This window comes from Mus musculus, chromosome 19, assembly GCF_000001635.26.
Source record: "Mus musculus strain C57BL/6J chromosome 19, GRCm38.p6 C57BL/6J".
Lineage (NCBI taxonomy): Eukaryota > Metazoa > Chordata > Mammalia > Rodentia > Muridae > Mus > Mus musculus.
In genome coordinates, this window is record NC_000085.6 from 46,131,628 (window position 1) to 46,151,850 (window position 20,223).

Consider the following 20,223-nt stretch of genomic DNA (forward strand, 5'->3'; position numbering starts at 1 on the left):
AAAGAAAGAAAGAAAGAAAGAAAGAAAGAAAGAAAGAGAAAGAAAGGAAGGAAGGAGGCGGGTGGGGGGAACGGATTTGGGGCAAACTTGGTTCTTAGGGGAGGTGCCCCTGAGACTGATCAGTCAGAGAGGAGGAGGTCCAGGGGCGGGACAGAGATGTCCCTTGGCTAAGATTGGATAACTGCTGAGGGCGGGAGCTGGCCTTGCACCGCCTGGGTTCCCAGTTTAGTAATTGGGGATATATATACGGCAGGCACGGTCACTGCAGCGCGAGCGGGCTGGTTAGCAGCGCACGTGCCAGGCTCCGGGGCCCTTCTGCTTATACACAATTTCTTTCTGTCCTGGGTTTCTTCGTCCCTGAGACCCACTCCATCTTCTACTTCTTTGGCTCTCGCCCAGCTCCCTACCCCAAGCTCTGTAACTCGTCGTCTGCAAAATCGAAATGGACACATCCATGAATTTCTCACGCGGGTTAAAAATGGACCTGATGCAACCCTATGACTTCGAGACGTTTCAGGACTTAAGGCCCTTTTTGGAGGAGTACTGGTGAGACCTGGTGATGGGGAAGGACCAACTGCTTTGAGGGAAATGGAGACAGGGAATGAATGCCTGTAAAGTCTCCGACGACGCGCCCGCCCCGGTACTAGCTCCGATTCCCCTGCCCCGCCCCCTCTTTTAAGATACCCCTTTAAGAGATTAGCTCTAGAAGAAAGGGCTCAGAAATGAGAAGTTGGAGAGAGGGATGTGGGAGGAGACAAAAACAAAGGGAAAAAATGGGAACTATAGCTGAGGAGAGATTGACCGGAATGAAGCGGTTTTTTTAGTTGACTCTCAGAGAGAGACAGAGAGGCACACACAGACACAGACACACAGACACATACACAGACACACACACACACACACACACACACACACAGAGAGAGAGAGAGAGAGAGAGAGAGAGAGAGAGAGAGAGAGAGAGAGAGAGAGCCCGAGAGCCCAAGCGAGCCTTCCTGTGTGGGCACCTAGGATTAGCGTGTCCCACACACAATTATCATGTTCCCTTAGTGTGTCATCTTCTCTGATGTCAAGATAACACAAAAATGGGAACCCTGTCAAAGCTTTCCTGAGGCTTTCTGTCTTAGCCCTAAATCGTCCCAGACGTGTTTGGTGGGGTGACTTTGTTGTTCAATCTCGTCTTGCCATAAGTCAGTCAGATGTTGCTACACTATCTTACACCACAGGTTTGGACAGAGTAGTTCTTGGCTGGGGGCAGACAACTGTCACCTTCATTGAGACCTCATTGACAAAGTCATAATTACAGAAATCTCAAATGTGCCCTGTGCTAGGTACTTTAGATCTGTGAATACTGCCAAGGCACCCCACTACCCCATAAAGATAAGGAAACCAAAGCATCATACTGCTGAAGCTCTAGTATAAAGGAGCCCCTTTGGGAGATGAGCGGGCATTCTTTTAAGCAACGCCCACTGTGAATCCATCTGTTTTCTGCCCTCCAGGGTAAGCTCATTTCTCATAGTGGTCGTCTATCTGTTGCTCATCGTTGTTGGCCAGACCTACATGAGAACGCGGAAGAGCTTCAGCTTGCAGAGGCCTCTCATCCTCTGGTCCTTCTTCCTGGCAATATTCAGGTAAGTTAGTCCTCCACCCCATGCTCTCTGCCTGTTCTTTAGTCCTTACATCTCCATTTTACCCTGAGGGTTTCTCAAATCCTCAGCCACGTCGACTTCTTTTCCATAGTACCTGGGTTTTCTCTCTTCCTTGAGCCCAAGGCTATGGTCTCTGTTCTGTTCCACCCCTCTTTAAAATGTTTACTTTAAAAGATAGTCTCTTAATCTGCACCCCAGACTGCTCTAATAGCCCACTGTGTAACCTAGGCTAGCCTCAAATACCACAACCGTCCTGCCTCAGTCCCCTGAGTTCTGGGAATACAGATGTTAGGCTCTACCCCATTCCTCTTGTGCTCGGGAAATCTATACGGCCGACAAAATTGTCTAGCCTTAAATATCTCAGTTCCCAAATTGCTCTTCCAAAGCAATCGAAGAGCATCAAGTTCCCCAGCCCCTCCTTTACCACGTCCTTCTGTCTCTTGCCACTTTTTCCTTCTGACTGGCAACCCACTTCAAGAACCCTGTGCTTAACTTTGACTTTCACCTCTCCCCCTGTATCCACTGGCTTTTTCTTAACCCATATCTCATGGAGAATACTTGTTAGATCTACCAGATTGGCCCCGGGAGCTCAAAAGCTGTAGCCACACTCCCCTCGGAAGGGTGAGGAGGTGATAGAGAGTTGGTTCCGACGTGGATGTGGTTGGGTCAGGTTCACGCCTGGCCATCCCCTAATCCCTTCATACCTTTGTGCATGGTCTCACTCCAGTATCCTGGGTACTCTGAGGATGTGGAAGTTTATGGCAACAGTGATGTTTACAGTGGGCCTCAAGCAAACCGTGTGCTTTGCCATCTACACGGATGACGCCGTAGTCAGATTCTGGTCCTTTCTCTTTCTTCTCAGCAAGGTTGTTGAACTGGGTGAGTGCAGGGGCTTTGTCTCCGGTGCCCAGTGACTTGAATCCTTCCCCAGCGCTCTTCCCTTACCCATCACATGGAGAGTCCCGGCCCTACTCCTGGGTCTTAGTGAGATATCCCCACCCCACACCCACACCGTGAGATTTCCAGATGTGTTCACACACCCCGGGGAGGGAGTGGTACCAGCACTGGGTGGCCTGACGACTATGATCCCTCACCTCTCAGGAGACACGGCCTTCATCATCCTGCGTAAGCGTCCACTCATCTTTGTCCACTGGTACCACCACAGCACAGTGCTACTGTTCACAAGCTTTGGATACAAGAACAAAGTGCCTTCGGGTGGCTGGTTCATGACCATGAACTTTGGCGTCCATTCTGTCATGTACACTTACTACACTATGAAGGCTGCCAAACTGAAGCATCCTAATCTTCTCCCCATGGTCATCACCAGCCTGCAGATTCTGCAGATGGTTCTGGGCACCATCTTTGGCATACTGAATTACATCTGGAGGCAGGAGAAAGGATGCCACACAACAACGGAACACTTCTTCTGGTCTTTTATGCTATATGGGACCTATTTCATCCTATTCGCTCACTTCTTCCACCGAGCCTACCTCAGGCCCAAGGGCAAAGTTGCATCCAAGAGCCAATGAGAGTAGGAAAGAAAGATGGAGCCTCAGCCGTTCCTCCGTGGCACTAAGGGTATGGGAGAATGATTAGGGTACCTCCCTGTATGGTTTCCCCCATGGGATATGTACCCTCAAAGTTGCAGGAAGCTATGACAACCAAGAAATGTCACCCTTGGGGATAGGGGGTGTGTGGTTTGGTACTTTGATGTTTCTGTCTTTAATGTGAAGGAAAACCAAGCCCTAGGAAGGAGATAGGACTGAGGTCCTTAAAATGGAGTTATTTATATTTATATTTAGAAATCTTTCTCTTCTTGCTCTATTTTTAAAAGAGGTCAACATGATCTTGAGGATTTGTGGACTTGGAGGGGAGGGGAGAGTGGACTGACTCTGTGGTAGGAGGAGGCTGACTCTGGGGAGTGAGTGATCTGCAGGGGGGGAGCCTGAGGGTGTGTGGAAGGACAGAGGCACACACAAACACTCAATAAGAATTCTAGGCCTGGTAGGCGCTTAATAAATGTCTTTTACAGACTAGAAGTTTATTGCTGTTAGAGACCCAAGCCTCTGAAAGGAACAGTGAGAAACAAGTCCTAAAATCATAGGCTAAACTGCAGAAGAGATCGCTGCGTGGAAGCACGGGTGACCAGACCTACCGGCTGTCCTCCCAGAGACCACCAGGTGGCGTCGCAGCACCAGCAGAGAACGATCCCTGTCAGCTAGCTGGTCACACCAAGCTTCATACTCCTTTTACTCCAGGAGACCCTGCTTCCCTATCCTGGAGGAAAGGAGTGAGACGGCAACCTTAGAAGCCTGGACGCTCACTCGGTTCCTGTACATCCAGCTGTCCTTTTGGACAATGGGAAGGATGAAGGGAAGGAGGGCTCAACCGCAAGTCTGAATCATCAGGCCTTTGACAGTCCGCGCACGTTTATTTCATTGATCTTTGAAAATGGGATAGGGGGAGTCTGGAGAAGGCGGGGTGAGCCAAGGGTGAATTGGCCCTGGGGGAGCTGGTCCCTGTTCCTGGCCTTAGTCCTAGGGGCGCGGTCTCCGCATAGGGGTCAGACCACCGCTCGGGGGCTGCGAGGGAAAAGGCCCTCTTCGAAGCCCGCGGCCTCTTCCCGGGTGCTCTGGCACCCCTTTCAGACCCTGGGACGAGGGCAAGCCAGTCTAGGCGACCCCTGTCCGGAGAGGCTGTGAATTACTGCCCCGCCCTCGGGGATGGATCCACAGACCTGCGGCTCACACCGGCCGTTCCACGGCGTACTGGCAGGGGCTAAGGTTAGCGGCCGGCGGCGGCCCGGGCACGGCGGGATAGCTGAAAGAGGCGTGCTGCTTGGCTTTGAGCCGCAGGCTAGCCAGGCTCGAGTTACACGGGTCCCGGTATACATAGGGGGAGGAGGCGGCTGCAGCGGCGGCTGCGGCGGCCGAGGCGTAAGGGCAGGACACTGCCCCGGAGGACACGGCGGCTGGAGCCAGCCCGGGGGGTGCCCCGCCCAGGCCCTGCAAGGCTCCGGGACCTGGTACGGTGCCCGGGGCAGCGGCGGCCGAGGGCACCATAGAAGCGGCGATGGAGCTGGGCGGTGAGAATACAGGCTGTGAAGCCAGAGGCCCCACGTTGACCGAGTTGAAGGCGAACGGGAAGGTCTTGGCGGCGAGCGGCGGGGCGAGAGCCTTGGGCGGCCAGTTGCCGTACGAGTAGCCCGGGTACACCTCCTCGTAGGGTGGCACCAGGCCCCCGAGCGGGGCTGCGAAGCCACCTTTGCACAGCTCCGCCTGCTGGCTGCGCTCCCGCTTCCGCCACTTGGCGCGCCGGTTCTTGAACCACACCTGCGGGTATCCGAGAAAGGCTGTCAGGAGGTGGAGTGGCTGGGGACTGGGCCACCCACAGTAGGATCGAGCCCGGGCGGGGAAGATCAGAGGTGCATGGTGGATGCAGGCTGGAAGGGAGGAGCGCACCGAGCCTGGGGGCCAGAGAAGTGAAGCCAGGGGCCGCAGGGTTTGGGGGAACAGCTCGGGATCAAAGAGAGATGAGGGGAAGGTAGAGCCTTGGTCCCAGCCGAGGAATCGAGTGATGGGGGTGGCAGGCAAGGCAGCAGGAGGGTGGGGAACTGGGCCCGACGTGGCACCGGCCCCGCAGAGTCACCAGCTACTTGGGATGGGGGGTGGGGGGCACGAGAGCGAGGTGCGCGCAGGTGGGGCCATACCCGCACGCGGGCCTCAGTGAGGTTGGTCCACACCGCGATCTCTTCGCGGGTGCTCATGTCAGGGTAGCGATTCCTCTGGAAGGTGGCCTCCAGCTCCTGCAGCTGCTGGCTGGTGAAGTGCGTGCGCTGCCGCCGCTGCTTCTTCTTCAGAGAGCCGTCCTCGGGGGAGCCCCCCGGCAGTGAGGCCGAGGCCTTCTCCGAGTCTGAGGGCCAGAATGTGGCAGGTCATAGGGCGCTAGGGCCTGTGCGGAGTCTCTGGTTCAGGGGCCTCAAGGAATTCCTCAGCCCCTGGCTGGCTCCCGCTCAGGTTATCACTCTCGCTCCCACCCCGCATCAAGGCTAAACTGTTTTCTCCTCCACCCCCAGAAGGGGGCGCGCTCACCACTGTGCTCCTGCCCCTTGCAGCCATGTTCTGGAAGCGGAGGGTGTGGAGTGCCTGCGTCCGATAACGACAGCGCAGGGCTTCGCGCCTCTGCCTCACCAAGCAGCCCAAACTCCATGGAGGGAGGTCTCTAGTAGAGGAAAGAGAAGACATATGTCAGGTTAATAGAAGTAAAGATCAGGGGCTTAGGGATACCCTGATGTGGTGCGTGCCTGTGACCCTAGTACTCAAGAGGCAGAAACAGGAAGATCTTCACTCTACAGTGTGTACCTGGTCAACCAAGAACACACGGTGAGACACACAGTCTTAAACAAACAAACAAACAAACAAACAACAACAACAGCCAACAAACTATCGATTTATCAGGCTCCTAATAGGGTTTCCTCATAACATTCTTGCCTCTTTTCCTATCCACTGACAAAAAGCTATCCCGAATGGTGCACTATAGAATAGAGTAGGGCGGGGCAGAGGAGATGGCTCAGCGGCTAAAGGCACCGGCTGCTCTTCCAGAGGATGTTTCTTCAATTCCCAGCACCTACATGACTGGCTGCTCACAACTGTCTGAATCTCCAGTTCCCGGGGATCCAAAGCCTTCTTCTGCCCCCCCCCCCGCCCCCGCCCCAGGGAGTAGGCACTCTGGTACTCTGGTGAACAAACATATATGCAGGGAAAGACACCCATACACTGGGAAAAATAAAAGAGTTGGGAAAGAAGGCCAATGAGAAAAAAGATGTACACTGAGAGGTTTTATGTAAGCACATGTACGATAGACTCATTAATTGTTGGGCTTATGCCTAGTGCCACGGCTACTCCATTTTGTTTGTTTGAGGCAGGGTCTCATGTAGCTCAGGCTAGCCTTAATTTTTGATCTTCCTTGCTGCTCCCACCTTTGAATGCTGGAATTTCAGGTCTGGGTTACCATGCCTGTCTGCCTGTCTGTCTGTCTGTCTGTCTGACTATCTATCTATCTATCTATCTATCTATCTGGTTTTTCTAGACAGGATTTCTCTATGTAGCCTTGGCTGTCCTGGAACTCATTCTGTAGAACAGGCTGGCTTCCAGTTTAGAGAGCTGCCTGCCTCTGTAGCCCAAGTGCTGGCATTAAAGGCATGTGTGTGTTGCCGCCACCACTACTATCCCAGCTTTAAAGGTTTTTGTTTTTGTTTTTTCTTTTTCTTTTTCAAAAACAGAATATTTGTTTAGAGCCAGGTGTGGTAATGTAGATCTGTAATTCTAGTACCCTTGGAAGGCAGACCTGGAGTTTAAGGCCAGCCTTAGCTACATGAGACCCTGCCTGAAAAGACAAGCAGTGATTCAGATGGTAAAGTACTTGTCATACAAGCATAAGGACTTGAGTCTGATTTATTCTAGCATCCACAAAGCACCACCCTGTAACCCCAGCACCGGGGAGATAGAAACAGGAGGACCCCTGGCCAGCTAGTCAAGGTGAACTGACCAGATCCAAATTCAACAAGAAACTCTGCCTCAAAACAACACAAAACAAAAACAAAATAAAACAAAAACACTAAGAGACAGAATGATTGAGGAAGACTCCAGATGTTAACCTCTGGCCTCCATCCATCTCTGCATGTGCACCTTCACACACAAAACTTTCACACATATACCCAAAGAATATGTGTTTAGATTTCCAGTAGAGCATCTCTAATCCAAAAGCTCCAAAAACTGCAGGCTGGAGAGATGGCTCAGTAATTAATAGGACTGGTTGCTCTTCCAGAAGTCCTGAGTTCAATTCCCAGCATCCACATGGTGGCCCATAACCACCCATAACTGTAGTCCCATGGGGTCTGATGCCCTCTTTCGGCGTGTAGGCATGCATGCAGATAAAATACCCATACACATAAACAAAACAAGATAATTTTTAAAAACCCAAAACTGGATGTACCCCCCACCTCAGCTTTTGGATTTCAGAGAATTTCAGATTTCAGACCTTGAGGTTAGGAATGGTTAGCCCAACCCACCCATTTCATAGGTGGAACCTGAGACTCAAAGCAACTTAAAGTACAAGTACAGTTAGGACCTGAGCTAAATCTGTGGGCTCCTAAAGAGGCTTTTCCAAGTTGTGTTCCTTGGAGCCCTCTGTTGAAGTCCTCTCAGGGTTAGGTCTGCTTCCACAGTAGGGCGGGTCTGCTTGTTTGAGTTATTTATACTTTCTTAGTAAATGGCTTGTAAATGGCTTAGTAAATGGTTCCATATCAGAACCAAGCTGGGGAGACGGCTCCACAGTTTAAAGCACTTGCTCTTGCAGGGGACCCAGGTTGGATTTCTAGCATCCATATGGTAGCTCACAGCCATTACCATCAGTAACTCCAGTTCCGGGGAACCCAGGTCCCTCACCTCGTCTCCACGGAGGTAAAACAGTCATACAAATAAAATTTTTTTAAAAATCTGAAAATTGAAACAAAAATAAAAAAACAAGAAAGAAGAAAAGAAACCTACAAAGGACATAGGCTCCTTCTGTTCCTTTGCTTGTCCAAAACATATCTCACCTCCTACCAGTCATCTCTTCCTCCACCTCATGTACACAGTTCTCCCAACACACACACACACACACACACACACACACACACACACACCACTTCTTGCCAGGATTCCTATCTCAGACCTAGCCTGATTTTCTGAAGGAGTCTGCCTGGGTCCCTGCTGAGTTTCCCCTTGGTTGGCCCCTTTCTGGTTGACATTCACAAGACCTCGCATGGGAGGAAAGAAAAGGGACAGTAATGGGTCTCTTGACTCCAAGAGCCTCTTGGGCAGAAAACAGAAACTAGGGTCAGAAGGAGAGAGCTAGGTGGGGGTGTCTCTGTCTCCAACACCCTCTCCCCATTATCAGGGACATTATGGCATTACTGTGGTGAATTAGCTCGGATTGATCGAGATGTGCATCTCTTGGCTGATCCAAATTTATTGAGAACCTTTCAGAAGGATGTGAGGCTGGACAATGGCCTGTGTTTTGTACATGGTAATACCCTCTTCAACCAGCTCTGAGAACACAGCCCTAACTCAAGCCAAGCTGACAGTAGGACTGGGTTTGAACAGAATTCTTGCTCTTTCCACTGGCAGTCGGGTCTTGTTCTTGGACTCTTCCTGGGGCTAGAGAGGTAAGACAGGAGGGAACCCAGTAGGGAAGGAGAGGAGTTGGGCCAAGGATGGAGGTAGTCAGTTAACTTCCCTTTCCAGGTCTCACGACAGGAGCTGGAGGCATGGCAATGGAAAACCTAGGCCCAACAATGTGTCCCCTGGAGTGGAGATGGCCTTGCAAGGAACTGTGACAGCAGGACCAGCAGGGCTTCAAATTTTCTGGGGAGATGTGGGAGGAAGTTAGCTCTGGAAATTGAGGTGCTCTGCAGCCAGCCCTTCCTTCAGACTCCAGATGACCTTGAAATTCAAACCACGCTCCTGACTTTTCCAGGAGCCACAGAAGCAACGCAGAACTGGCCAAGGGGACAGTGAGGTTTGCCCGCAAGAAAAGCTGTGTCCCTCTGTTGCCGTCCATCCTTCCAGTGTGTCCTGGCAGCAGACTTTTGGTTTTCCAAGCTCCCCTTCCCCTGACATTCCATACCTGCCGCTTGATTTCATCCTCTATTTCAGTAGAAGGAGGCCCGGGCAGAGGGTAGCAGCCAGAGCAGTGACAGGCAGAGTTCAAGCTATGAGCTCCCAGAGACAGACGACACATGTGCAGCCACACACAGGCCCCCCTTAGACACAGCAAGCACTTGGACGTGAAGCCAAAGGCACAAACACACACACACACACACACACACACACACACACACACACACGCTCTCTCACACATGCGCTCCCACATCCAGGCAGACAGACACACGCGGTCATACAGTCTCCTCTGTCTCTCTCTGACAGGGACAGCTGCCTGGGCTGTTTTGGAGCTAGCCATTCCCCTCCCCCTCCCTCCCCCTCCCTGGCCCCTCTGAACCTCAGCTCTCTCAGTCCCAGGAGTTCAGAACTCTGTGTGGGGGAGGAGGAGGGAACAATGTCCCTCACTGAGTGGCTCTTGGAGAGAGAGGCTGCTCTGGCTGAGTGAAAAGGAGGCACGGAGTGAGAAGGCTGGGGTGAGGGGATCAGGTGGAGAGGTGACCCATTATGGGCCAAAGGAATCAGGTTTGAAGTCAAAATATCCAGGTTCGGGTTCTGATAACCCCCAACTTGCTGTCTGTGTGTCCTTGGCAAATTACTTTCTTTTGAGCACAGTACATGTTTCATCATTAAGAGTGAGATCATAACCCTTTCTCTGCCTGTGTCCATGCCTTCGGCTTCTTTCCTTTCTCCTTCAGAGAAGTTACTGCTGCTGCACAAGATGCCTTCAAACTTTCTGACCTTCCTGCCAGGTGCGGGGATTACAGATGTGTGCCCACGACTCTGCCTTCATCAGTAGATTCTTTATTTATTTGTATTTATCTGAGATAGAGTCACACATAGCACGAGGCCTCACTTACAGCTAAGGATGGCCTGGAACCTCTGGCCCTCCTGTTTCAACCCCATCCGTGCCCCAAGTGCTGGGATTAAAGGCATGTCCTACCACCATAACCAGTTTATGTGGTGTTGGGGATTGAATGAATCCGAGGCTTAATTCACTTTAGGCAAGCACTCTGCAAACTGAGCTACATCCCTTGCTACAAAGTATAGCTTGGGCTGCCTCCTGTCTCTTGGTTTTCCTGTCTTATCTTCTTTAGCACTTGCCTACTGGCAAGCACCATCACAATTGGCCAGTTTGGTTATAAGGTTCAAATAACATAGAGCTTATATAAAAATAAAAATCAGAATGTTTTCCTAGTTCCTTCTAGGAGCTGAGCACTGAATCAGCCACTGAGCTAGAATGGAGACTAAGAACTTATTCTTGCTTGGGTGGCTAACCTCTCCAGTCTCTGTGCCACAATAAAAAAGTCCTTGTGGGTACTGGTGAGATACTGCGTTTCAGCGAGTGATGTGGCATACTGTCCTGAACTGGGAGCACACAGAATAAGAAAACAGCAGAGCGGGCTAGGGAGTGTAAGCAGGGAGCCACTTTGGGGACCAGAGACTGGCCAAGGAAGACTGAGGCCTTCTGACTCTCAACTGAGTTCCTAACTACAGGGTGAGGGGTTGGGAAGGACTCTCTGCCTGTGACACTACAGAGAGAAATGCACACTAAGGCTGGGGATATGAAGAGAAGAGATCGAGGGCACAGAACTCAGGCAGGCAGCCTCATGTCCGGGTGGGCTGGTCAGGCAAAGGCTGGGGGCGCCAAGTTGTTATCTGAGTTGGAGACAGGCTGGCTGAGGATTAAGCTCCCCCAAACCGGGAGAGGCCAGGAAGCTGGGGAGTTGGGCCAGGGGCCAGGGACTTCATCTCACTCAGTGGATAGTTAGGGATAAACAGCAGTGTGGAAGCAGCAGGACTGGGTGATGCTGGCAGGGCCAGACATAGCCAAGAGATAACTGGTGATGTATCTAGATGTATCGAGGGTTTGTCTGGCCACCCCTATTCTTTCTGCCACATTGTGCTTGGGATGTGAGGTCCAAACTTCACTGGCATTATGGTGGCTAGCTCAGGCCTAGGGGAAATAGAAGACCTTCAGGTATGTCTTGATTTCAAAGTACAAAAGGTCTATTATGGACAAGCAAGAACACAATAGTCATAAGACATTAAGGGCAAGGCACAGACCATAGGCTAAAGAAGTCACACTGAGGGGGGGTGTGTATCTGTGGTTCCCAAGGAATGAAAGCTCACTGCAAGAAGGCAACTCTCATGGAACCTGCTTACAGTCCAGAGGAGTAGATCAAGGCCACAGGCAGAATCCAAGACAAATTGAAACATCAGTGCCTGAAGCAGGAGGAACGAGCAGGGAAGGAATGGGAGAAATCTTCATCTTGGAGGCAGCGGATGAGGAGGGAGACAAGCGGGACCAGGATTGTGATCTATGGCTCTGCTTAGCAAAACAGTAAACTGGGAACAGGTGAAAACCAAGGTCCTGAACAAGTACAGTGCCATCGCACATCCTGAGGCTGAAGCGAACCCCTGGGATGGATACATCCTTCTTCTATTCACTGGAGGTACACAGTGTCCAGACTCCGGTCTGCTGAACTGCAAGTGTGCAGCGGAGGACAGATTGTGCAGCAGAGAACAGATGTGTGCCCACAGCTTCGGGACGAAACCCCTGCACCTCAGGTGGAGGCAGGATTTGATGTATTCATGTTATCAAAGGGGGTGTATTGGGGATCAGAGAAGGAGTTATACATACTTTTCAGTGCCCATCCCTCACTTCCTTCTTTGATAAGGCATTATATGTGTTCACGAAGAGGCATCCCCAGGGACTGAAATCCACTAACTTTAACTTTCTCACAGTCTAGGGAGGCAAACGGAATATAGGATGAAAATAACGGAGCATATAGATCTTACTCTCAGGTGTGGGAGATTAGAGGTATCAAGTGTTGGGGGGCTCAGAGGATGCAGGCACATCATTGATATGGGGGTTGAGGAGAAAGAGAAGGGTCAGGGTCTTCTAAACAGCCCACAACTGTTGAGAGTATTTAAAGGGCACTGCAGAGCCTCATTTGATCAGAGGCTTACTGTGGACCATGAGAGTCCAGCAGGAAAGAAGGTCTTCAGTTGAGGAGTCGTGATGAGAGGTAATTGCTGATTCGGATTTAGTGTAAAGGCTAGACTGTTCGTGGCTTTTCTGTTAAAAGCATCTCCTACATTCAGGGTGTGGTGACATATGCCTATAATCCCAGCACTCAGGAGGCTGAGGCGGGAAGATCAAGAGTTTAAATCTAGCTTGGTCTTGGGCTATATAGGGAACCCATATATGAAAATAGGGGCAGGGATGAAACAGCAGCAACGAATATGAAGAATCTGTGAGATCTCTAGCTTGATTTTATGTAACCTGCATGTTCATTTCCATGTACTGGGGATGGAACCAGGCCCCTTGCGCACGCCAGGCAAACAGTCGGGCCCCTTGCACACGCTAGGTGAACAGTCTACTACCACTAAGCTACCTGAGGCACATCCCTAGCCCCACCCCCAGCTTAATTTTAAGACTTCTAATCGATTTTGCATCCTATTTCATAAAGCACACCATGTCCATATACACACCTGGCCCCAGTCTTAAGGAAGACAGACCGTGGCCAGCCCATTGCCGTCCTATTCCTGGACTGCCTTCCTAGCTCCACACCAAGAAGCGTTACTGCAAGCCCGAGGACATACAAGCAGATGACATACAAAAGTGACATCTTTGTGACCTTTATTTGCAGTGGTAACTAGAATGGATCAGGCTGGGGAACAGATTTGTAAAGAAGGTCGAAACCATGCCAGGCAGCATTGGGGAGGAGGCACTGAGGCCAGAAGTTTCCAGTTCAAGGCCAGCCTGGGCTACATAAGGAGGCCCTGTTACAAGTAATCAGAAAGTTAAAGATGGTCTTGAGGTGGAAGGATGGGGAGAGTCTTGTACATCACATATGTCTCTTACCATAGTTCTCTCCCTCTCCCCGCCCCCCATCACACTTACAGGCCACTATCAATTACTGTGCACACTGTAAGTCCTCTAAAGCTCAGATTCTAATACCTCCTTTTGGTTAGCTCTCATCCCCCTCTCCCATACTCTAGCAAGCGTCAGTCAAAAAATGGGGAAGGAAGGATTCGACATGCTTTGATCACTGTAGTTCAGCCTCAGACCTTGCACCCTGCCCTCTCTTCCTAGACCTAGATCCTAGGCTCTCATTGACATTCTCGAGCAGTGGACAGGCAGAGTTCAGATCAGGCTATTTGGTAGAAAGGTGAATATACAGTGGGGAACTCCTCATGTTCTCAGAGAGGGATAGGGGTGATAGCTGACACTGGAACTCCAGGGAAGATGTTCCATCTCTCCTTAAGAGTCTGGCTGTAGCTGGATCAAGGGTATGATCAGACTACTCTAAGGCAAAAGCCCTTGCCTTCCAAAGAAAGATGCTATGGTCACGGGGACTGCAGTTTGGGCAGAATAATAGCCACGAGGCTTCTTCCAGTGTCCCTCCGTTTACAAAGAGCTTTCCTTCTATACGTGACTGATATGCTTCATTTAACCCACAGGCCCCCGAGTGGCAGGGGTGTCTATCCCTGCTTATATCTCCAAGAAGGCAGGAAATAGTCCCAGGTTGCACAGAACCAAGAGGTTTGAACCGAGTTCTGCTATTTTTCTGGTCTTCCACGCCACACTGCAGCTATGAGTGACTGACACGTACTGATTGCCAGAAGCCCTCTTAAGATCCAGTTCTACTCAACTGCCTCTATTGCTTCTCTGAAAAGGAGCTCTGGAAGTTAGCTGTCCACAGGACCCAAGCACAGTTTCCTAAGCTTGTAAGCCGCCCACTCCCAACCCCATCTCCAGTTTCAGGAGTTCAGCAAGTAAAGTCTTCTGCTCATGTAGGTCTTTTTGTGTTGTAGATTTTCATCCTGCTGCACCTAAACTTTCTGTCACTCTTCCCTGGCTGCATTCCTGGTTCCCCATGTCAACTATTCTCTGCCTCTGTCTCTCTGTCTCTGTCTGTCTCTCTGCCTCTGTCTCTGTTTTTCTCTCTGGAACCCAGGACCTTGGATATGTTGTGCAAATACTTTCTCACTAAGCTATACTCCCAGCTCCACTCTCTGACTTCTCTAGGCCTGTAACATCTTCCCTAAGAGCTGCTGGTCAGTTACACACTCGGCTACATGGTTTCATGCAAGAATGGCGGATTTTCTTTTTAGTTATCTTTGTTATGATGTTATCTATCTATCTATCTATCTATCTATCTATCTATCTATCTATCTATCTATCTATCATCTCTTTGGTGAAAGCAGAACTTTGAGTTTTCAAAGAACCAGCTGTAATGCCTTCTTTCTTTCTTCTCTAACATGGAGTCTTTCATTTCCTGGATAGTTTCAGTGATTTTTTTTTCTTTTTTTTCCCAAAGCAACGGGAGCATAAAACCCTGAGACCTGTATGATAATGAGATGGGAGCAGTTGAGGCATGGTTTTCTATTTATCAAGGAGAGCAAGGGACAAATAAAAGATGAGGAACAAGGTCTTAGCCAGTACCTAAGAAAACTTTAGGACTGAGGAATGGAAGTAGGCGTGTAAGAAATAAGAATTATATTTTACTCTTGGGTGGAGAATGAGAAAAGTAGCCTCCTCCTCTCCCACTCCCTTTCTTTCTTCCTTTCTCTCTCTCTCTCTCTCTCTCTCTCTCTCTCTCTCTTTCTTTCTTTCTTTCTTTCTTTCTTTCTTTCTTTCTTTCTTTCTTTAAAAGATAACTCATTGTTAAACAGTGCCTTGCGTTAGTCCTCCTGAAAACTCACCCCCTGGCTGAGTTGTCATGTTTGCGAGAATAGATTCAGAGTTCCCTTTGCTCTGTCCTCTTCTGCCTAACTGGGCTCTAGCTAGAGTTGGTGGTCAGGGAGTGTGGTCATTGTATTGGTCCAAAGGAATCAGCCTCAGCCAGAAAGAAAGCAAACTGAGACATTCTTCCTGGCCAGGCTGAGAGGCTAGTAAAGGCACCCCGTGGGACCACAGAGTCGGAATTTCAGCGGCCCCTTTCTCAAGACCATAGGCTTTGCTTTGTGAAAGGGTTAAAATTTTCTTGTCTGGAAGGTTCTTAGTTGGTCAAGGAGCCTTGAGTGGGCTAACAACCAGACTAGGAATTTGAGGGTATCCGGTCAGTTGTACTGGAATTAGGGTTAGAAAGAAAGAAAGAAGGCCTAACAGTTGACTTCGAGTTTGTGAGGGGACTGAGCCCCTCGGAGGCTTGTGAGTGGCCTGCGGCTGCTGCACCCTGTAGCTTAGTCTTCCCTTTGTAGGGCTTAGTCTTTCCTCAGTTTGGATTGGGGAAGTCTACTGATGCCCTGATCTCTTTGAGCTGGAGCGGGGGTTGTCTTGCAGAGGAACCCTGCCCCAAGGCCGTGCTGCACCCTTTACTCTCCCAGCTCCTTTCAGGCCCAAACGGGCAGGAGAGGCAAAATCAAGTTTGAAAACTGGGAGCTGGGATTTCAGGGGACCCACCGAGCCGACCCCATGGCACATAACGCAGCTGGGCAGGCGCTGCCGGATAGGTGGACATGCCAGTCGGCCAGGGACATTCCGTTCACCACTGCTGGACACATCGTCTGCTCCCCAGAGAGACCCACTTTGCCGCCCCAAGCGTTCTATCCGTTCCAAACCCCACGTGCCGCTGACATTCTGTCCGATTCCGAGGAGGCTCCAGATCTGGACCCTTCCAGATCCAAACGGCCCACGACAGACCTGCCAGTCGTGTCGCGTTGTGCTGGCAGCTTGGGCCCTGTAGCTCGCAGCGGCCATCTGACCCAGTAGCGACTCTCGCAACAGGGCTCCAATTCCAACTGCGGAGCAGCTGGGAAGGAAAGCATGAGCTACTACGCGCACCCCTACTTCCAGACGCTGGAGTCTGTCTAAGCCTGGGCCAAGTGGCGCTGCGAGCCGCCTGTTGCCCTTAGGCTGAGCGACCGCTGCCCTCTCCTCAGTTGGCTACCCTTATCACCTTCTGGCCCTTGCCGCTTGCCCCTAGATTTCAAGGTGCTCTCTGGTAAAGGTTTCCAGACTACCCACTCTGTGGTTCGTGCAGTTCTTCGGCTTCTCTCTGAGTCCCCTAAATCTCTTCTCAGTCCCCCACGTCCTTCCTCAGAGTTTCCCTTCTCCCATGTCCCAGCCCCGGGGCTACTATACGCCTTTTCCCTTTTGACCGATTCCCCAAACACCAGAGTTCAACCGCCCCAGGTTTCCTTTTAGGAGTCCCAGGACCAGCCTTGGTCCCTCGGTCCCCTGAGCCCCTATTCCCTGCATGGTCAAGTACTCACAGTGCGTCCCGCAGCAGGCAGACTCCGGGTGGTGGCTGTGGCGGCGGCGTTCTGGAGCGCAGGCAGGGGCCAGGGGCCAGGCACCCTGCGGGGTGGGGGCCGCCCCCCTGCTCTGGGGCGGCCGCTCCGCTGGGCTCTCCCAGGCTAGCGGAGGAGAGAGTGAGTCTCACAGTGCAGTGCCACCCCCCGCCGGCGCCCATTCACTTTATGGCAACCCAGGGCGCCCCCAGCCCGCCGCAGCATGCCGCGCGCCCCAGGCCCGCCCCTTTCCAGATGCGCCGCCCTTGCTCCTCCCTTTCCAGCTGTGAACCTTTAGGCCCCACCTTAGTGGGAGGGGTCCTGCCACCCGGCAGCCAAGAACTCCGCCCCTATGGCCAATCAGAAGCGTTTGCCATCCACTGAGCAACGCCCCCTCCCCACGTGGCCCGGACTGCGCTCCAGCTGGGACTCTCGGGTTCGGCAAAGCTAGCAAAAGTACGGTGGTCCGTGTCGCCCCTGAGTCCAGCCCGAACTGTGGCTAATTGAGGCCTTGGGCTCTCCCCGGAGTCACGAGAAGCAGTGCCGGGGGAGACGGCTGCAGGACCGTCAGGCGGGACAGAGAACCCGGCTGTCGGGTCTCAGCTCCCACACTTTGCTGCCGCTCGTTTCGCCGATTTTCTCCACTTGTCGCTGTCTGTCTTTCCACTCTTTTGTCTCTATTCCAGTCCTCGTGCGCCTTCCTTTTTTCTTCTGACCACCGCTTTGCTCCCTACTCTATCACTTCGAAAGGCTTTCTTTTTTAAAGACCACCCCTCCTTTCCATCCTATCTTTCTCTCCTTAGCTATCTCTATTTTTTTTTTTCTCCCCTAAAGAAGATAACTTGGAGAAAGCAGGATTTGGAACGAGAGAAATCAAAGTGGTATACAGCAGCATCTTCCCTCACTCACTGACCTTGGACAAGTAACAACGATGCCTCCCTGGCTTCCAGTGGCTGTCTGGCCTTGTGTGCTTCAAAGGTGTGAGCACTCGGCCTCTCACGCTGCAGTTATCAATTTGCCTGGGCTGTGCTTTCCTGGCCTCAGCCGTGTCGTGTTTCCCACGACAACAGATTTGGTCCTGTGGGTAAGGGTAGCGTTGGCGTTTTTGGATTAAGTGTTTGCAAGGGACAGGACAGGTGTCCAAGGAGTATGACAGGCGGGTTACTTAGTGCCCCTGAGAGTCCTTAAGCCCCGTGCAGTATGCTCCAAAGATGAATCTAAGCATACGTATCAATTTTTAAAGCACGATAGTTCTCTTTACTGCCTTCAGGAGAAAGTCAAAGTTTCCTAATGTGGCATATTTGATCTTCAGGACCTGAACTTCCAATCCCCCCTTCAATAGAGTCTTGCTCTGTAGCTCTCTGGTTTTGGCTGGCCCTAAACGTTCAACTATTATCCTACCTCTGTGCATTGTACTGAGTGCCCTGATTTGTCTTCATCTTCAGTTTTGTTCATCCTGAACGACCTCTAATTTTTCCTGACCAAAAACAAAAAACAAAAAAAACAACAACAACAACAAAAAACAACAACAACAACAACAAAAACAGTCGTTATATTGCTGATCCTAATTTCTGAGTTCCACTTAGGTTCTGTTTTATCTGAGAAGCCTTGCCTGAACTTCCAGGCTGGCCAAAGGTGTAGCTTCTTGCTCTCATGACCCCTTATGTATAGATTTGATATCACTCCATCCTCCATATTGAAGGAATCAACTGATGTGTTGACTTGTATAAAATAAAATTTAGGAGAACAAGAAGCATTTCTTTCCTCTTTTTCTATTCACAGGCATATAGAAACTCAATAAATGGGGGGCTGGAGAGATGGCTCAGCGGTTAAGCGCACTGACTGCTCTTCCAGAGGTCCTGAGTTCAAATCCCAGCAACCACATGGTGGGTCACAACCATCTGTAATGGGATCTGATGCCCTCTGATTCTGGTGTGTCTGAAGACAGCTACAGTGTACTTACATATAATAAATAAATAAATCTCTGGGCTGGAGCGAAAGGGGCTGGAGAGAGAAGGAAAAAGAAACTCAATAAATGTTGCACTGAAATAAATAAAAAAAAAACCTGTTTTATCTGTTAAATGATGTGTAGCACCTGTGAGGGGCTGGGGATTGCTTTCTCTCTGTCTCTCTCTCCATCTTTAATTGATAATCACATACTTCTAAGATGTCTAATGTCTGGAGGCATACCTAGATAGGGAGGGGAGAGTAGGGAGTTTTAGTTTACTTACAGGGTTTTCCTATTTGCTCTCCAACCTGAGAGAAGCCCTAAAGACCAAACGAAGAGAAAAATGGCTCAGAGGTATCATAGAATGAAATACCTTGGTGATCGTATCATCTTCATCTGACTTCCTTTAGGTTCCTAGCTGGACCTAGAGACCAAGACCAATGCATAGACACAGGGAGTTGTTGGGGGATTCTTCATATTGGATTTGGCTCTGATGGTTTTTTAAATTAGAGGATCATAACCTATGGATGCCTTGGGTGCCTGTTTCAAGGCCACATTCCAATGGCCTTAGAAAAGGTTTGCTTTGCTGGACATGGTAGCATATGACTTTAATCCCAGCACTTGAGAGGCAGAGGCAGGCAGACAGACCTGAGTTCGAGGCCAGCCTGGTCTACAAAGTGAATTCCAGGGCAGCCAGGCAGCCAGGGCTGTTACCCAGAGAAACTCTGTTTTGAAAAACAAACAAACAAAAGATTTATTTTTTATTATTTGAAATGTATGTGTCTGTGCCTGGCATAGTGGTGCAGCATTTGGGAGGCAGTGGCAGGTAGATCTCTGTGAGGTTGAAGCCAGCCTGGGCTTCAAGGACAGTCAGTAGCCAGGGTTACAGAAAGATCTCTCTCTCTCTCTCTCTCTCTCCCCCCCCCTCTCTCTCTCTCTCTCACACACACACACACACACACACACACACACACACGAGAGCGCGCGTGTCTCTGTGTGAGTATGTGCCCAAAGTGTTGGATCCCTCTGGAGCTGGAGTTACAGTAGATAGTGCTATGTACATCCTGGGAACTGAACTCAGGTCTTCTGGAAGAGCAGCAAGCACACTTAACTGCTAAGCTTCCTTTCCAGTCTCACCTGTCCGCATTTCGAAGGAAAATGGGAAATCATCATCATCATCATCATCATCTTCTTCTTCTTCTTCTTCTTCTTCTTCTTCTTCTTCTTCTTCTTCTTCTTCTTCTTCTTCTTCTTCTTCTTCTTCTTCTTCCTCTTCTTCCTCTTCTTCCTCTTCTTCTTCTTCTTCTTCTTCTTCTTCTTCTTCTTCTTCTTCTTCTTCTTCTTCTTCTTCTTCTTCTTCTTCTTCTTCTTTTTGTTAACGATGTGGACTAATGGTGTGAGATTAGGCCCTCAGACTTGATCCTCATACACCTCCACCAATCGTTCATTAAGATTTGTCCAAGGCTTAATAGGAAGGGCTGAACTGAGAGTCATATAGCCCTATGGAGTAAGGTATACCAAGTATTGAGGGAGGCTGGAGAGATGGTTTAGTGGCTAAGAGCATTATCTTAAAATAGACAAATTCTTTCTTTTTAAAAAGAAGTATTAAGTACCCCCATGCCCCTTACTCTCCGCACCGAATTGGCTGGGGTAGGTGTATGTTTTTCTCTGCTATGCATGGATC

General features: G+C 50.4%; 2 protein-coding genes across 4 annotated transcripts; one reads left to right on the forward strand and one right to left on the reverse strand.

Annotated features, from left to right (window-relative positions):
* Positions 1-269: 269 nt before the first annotated feature.
* Elovl3 (elongation of very long chain fatty acids (FEN1/Elo2, SUR4/Elo3, yeast)-like 3) lies at positions 270-4,067 on the forward strand. 2 transcript variants are annotated; one of them, NM_001374665.1, is made up of 4 exons: positions 270-640; positions 1,497-1,628; positions 2,374-2,525; positions 2,748-3,685. In NM_001374665.1, the coding sequence occupies exons 1-4, from the start codon at positions 606-608 to the stop codon at positions 3,173-3,175; spliced, it is 747 nt and encodes a 248-aa protein (NP_001361594.1). In that variant the 5' UTR covers positions 270-605; the 3' UTR covers positions 3,176-3,685. The 2 variants fall into 2 exon arrangements, with proteins under 2 accessions (NP_001361594.1, NP_031729.1); NM_007703.2 differs by having other exon boundaries at positions 272-546; positions 2,748-4,067.
* Positions 3,654-16,698, reverse strand: Pitx3 (paired-like homeodomain transcription factor 3). Of its 2 annotated transcripts, none has more exons than XM_006526764.4 (4): positions 9,315-9,586; positions 5,738-5,867; positions 5,356-5,558; positions 3,654-4,978 (listed from the first exon to the last, which is right to left on the reverse strand). In XM_006526764.4, exons 1-4 carry the CDS (start codon positions 9,558-9,560, stop codon positions 4,391-4,393), a joined length of 1,167 nt encoding a protein of 388 aa, XP_006526827.1. In that variant the 5' UTR covers positions 9,561-9,586; the 3' UTR covers positions 3,654-4,390. The 2 variants fall into 2 exon arrangements, with proteins under 2 accessions (XP_006526827.1, NP_032878.1); NM_008852.4 differs by lacking the exon at positions 9,315-9,586 and adding an exon at positions 16,574-16,698 and having other exon boundaries at positions 4,058-4,978.
* Positions 16,699-20,223: the final 3,525 nt, after the last annotated feature.

What these genes read in the sequence shown, in the direction of transcription:
- Pitx3 (XM_006526764.4), bottom strand. Translation starts at nt 9,560, where the DNA reads ATGTGGGAGCGCATGTGTGAGAGAGCGTGTGTGTGTGTGTGTGTGTGT. An exon ending in AGGATGAAATCAAGCGGCAG is followed by an intron (nt 5,868 to 9,314) that starts GTATGGAATGTC and finishes TTCCTCTACTAG; the next exon opens with AGACCTCCCTCCATGGAGTT. An exon ending in TCACTGAGGCCCGCGTGCGG is followed by an intron (nt 4,979 to 5,355) that starts GTATGGCCCCAC and finishes GGATACCCGCAG; the next exon opens with GTGTGGTTCAAGAACCGGCG.
- Elovl3 (NM_007703.2), top strand. Translation starts at nt 443, where the DNA reads ATGGACACATCCATGAATTTCTCACGCGGGTTAAAAATGGACCTGATG. An exon ending in CCCTTTTTGGAGGAGTACTG is followed by an intron (nt 547 to 1,496) that starts GTGAGACCTGGT and finishes TCTGCCCTCCAG; the next exon opens with GGTAAGCTCATTTCTCATAG. An exon ending in TTCTTCCTGGCAATATTCAG is followed by an intron (nt 1,629 to 2,373) that starts GTAAGTTAGTCC and finishes GTCTCACTCCAG; the next exon opens with TATCCTGGGTACTCTGAGGA.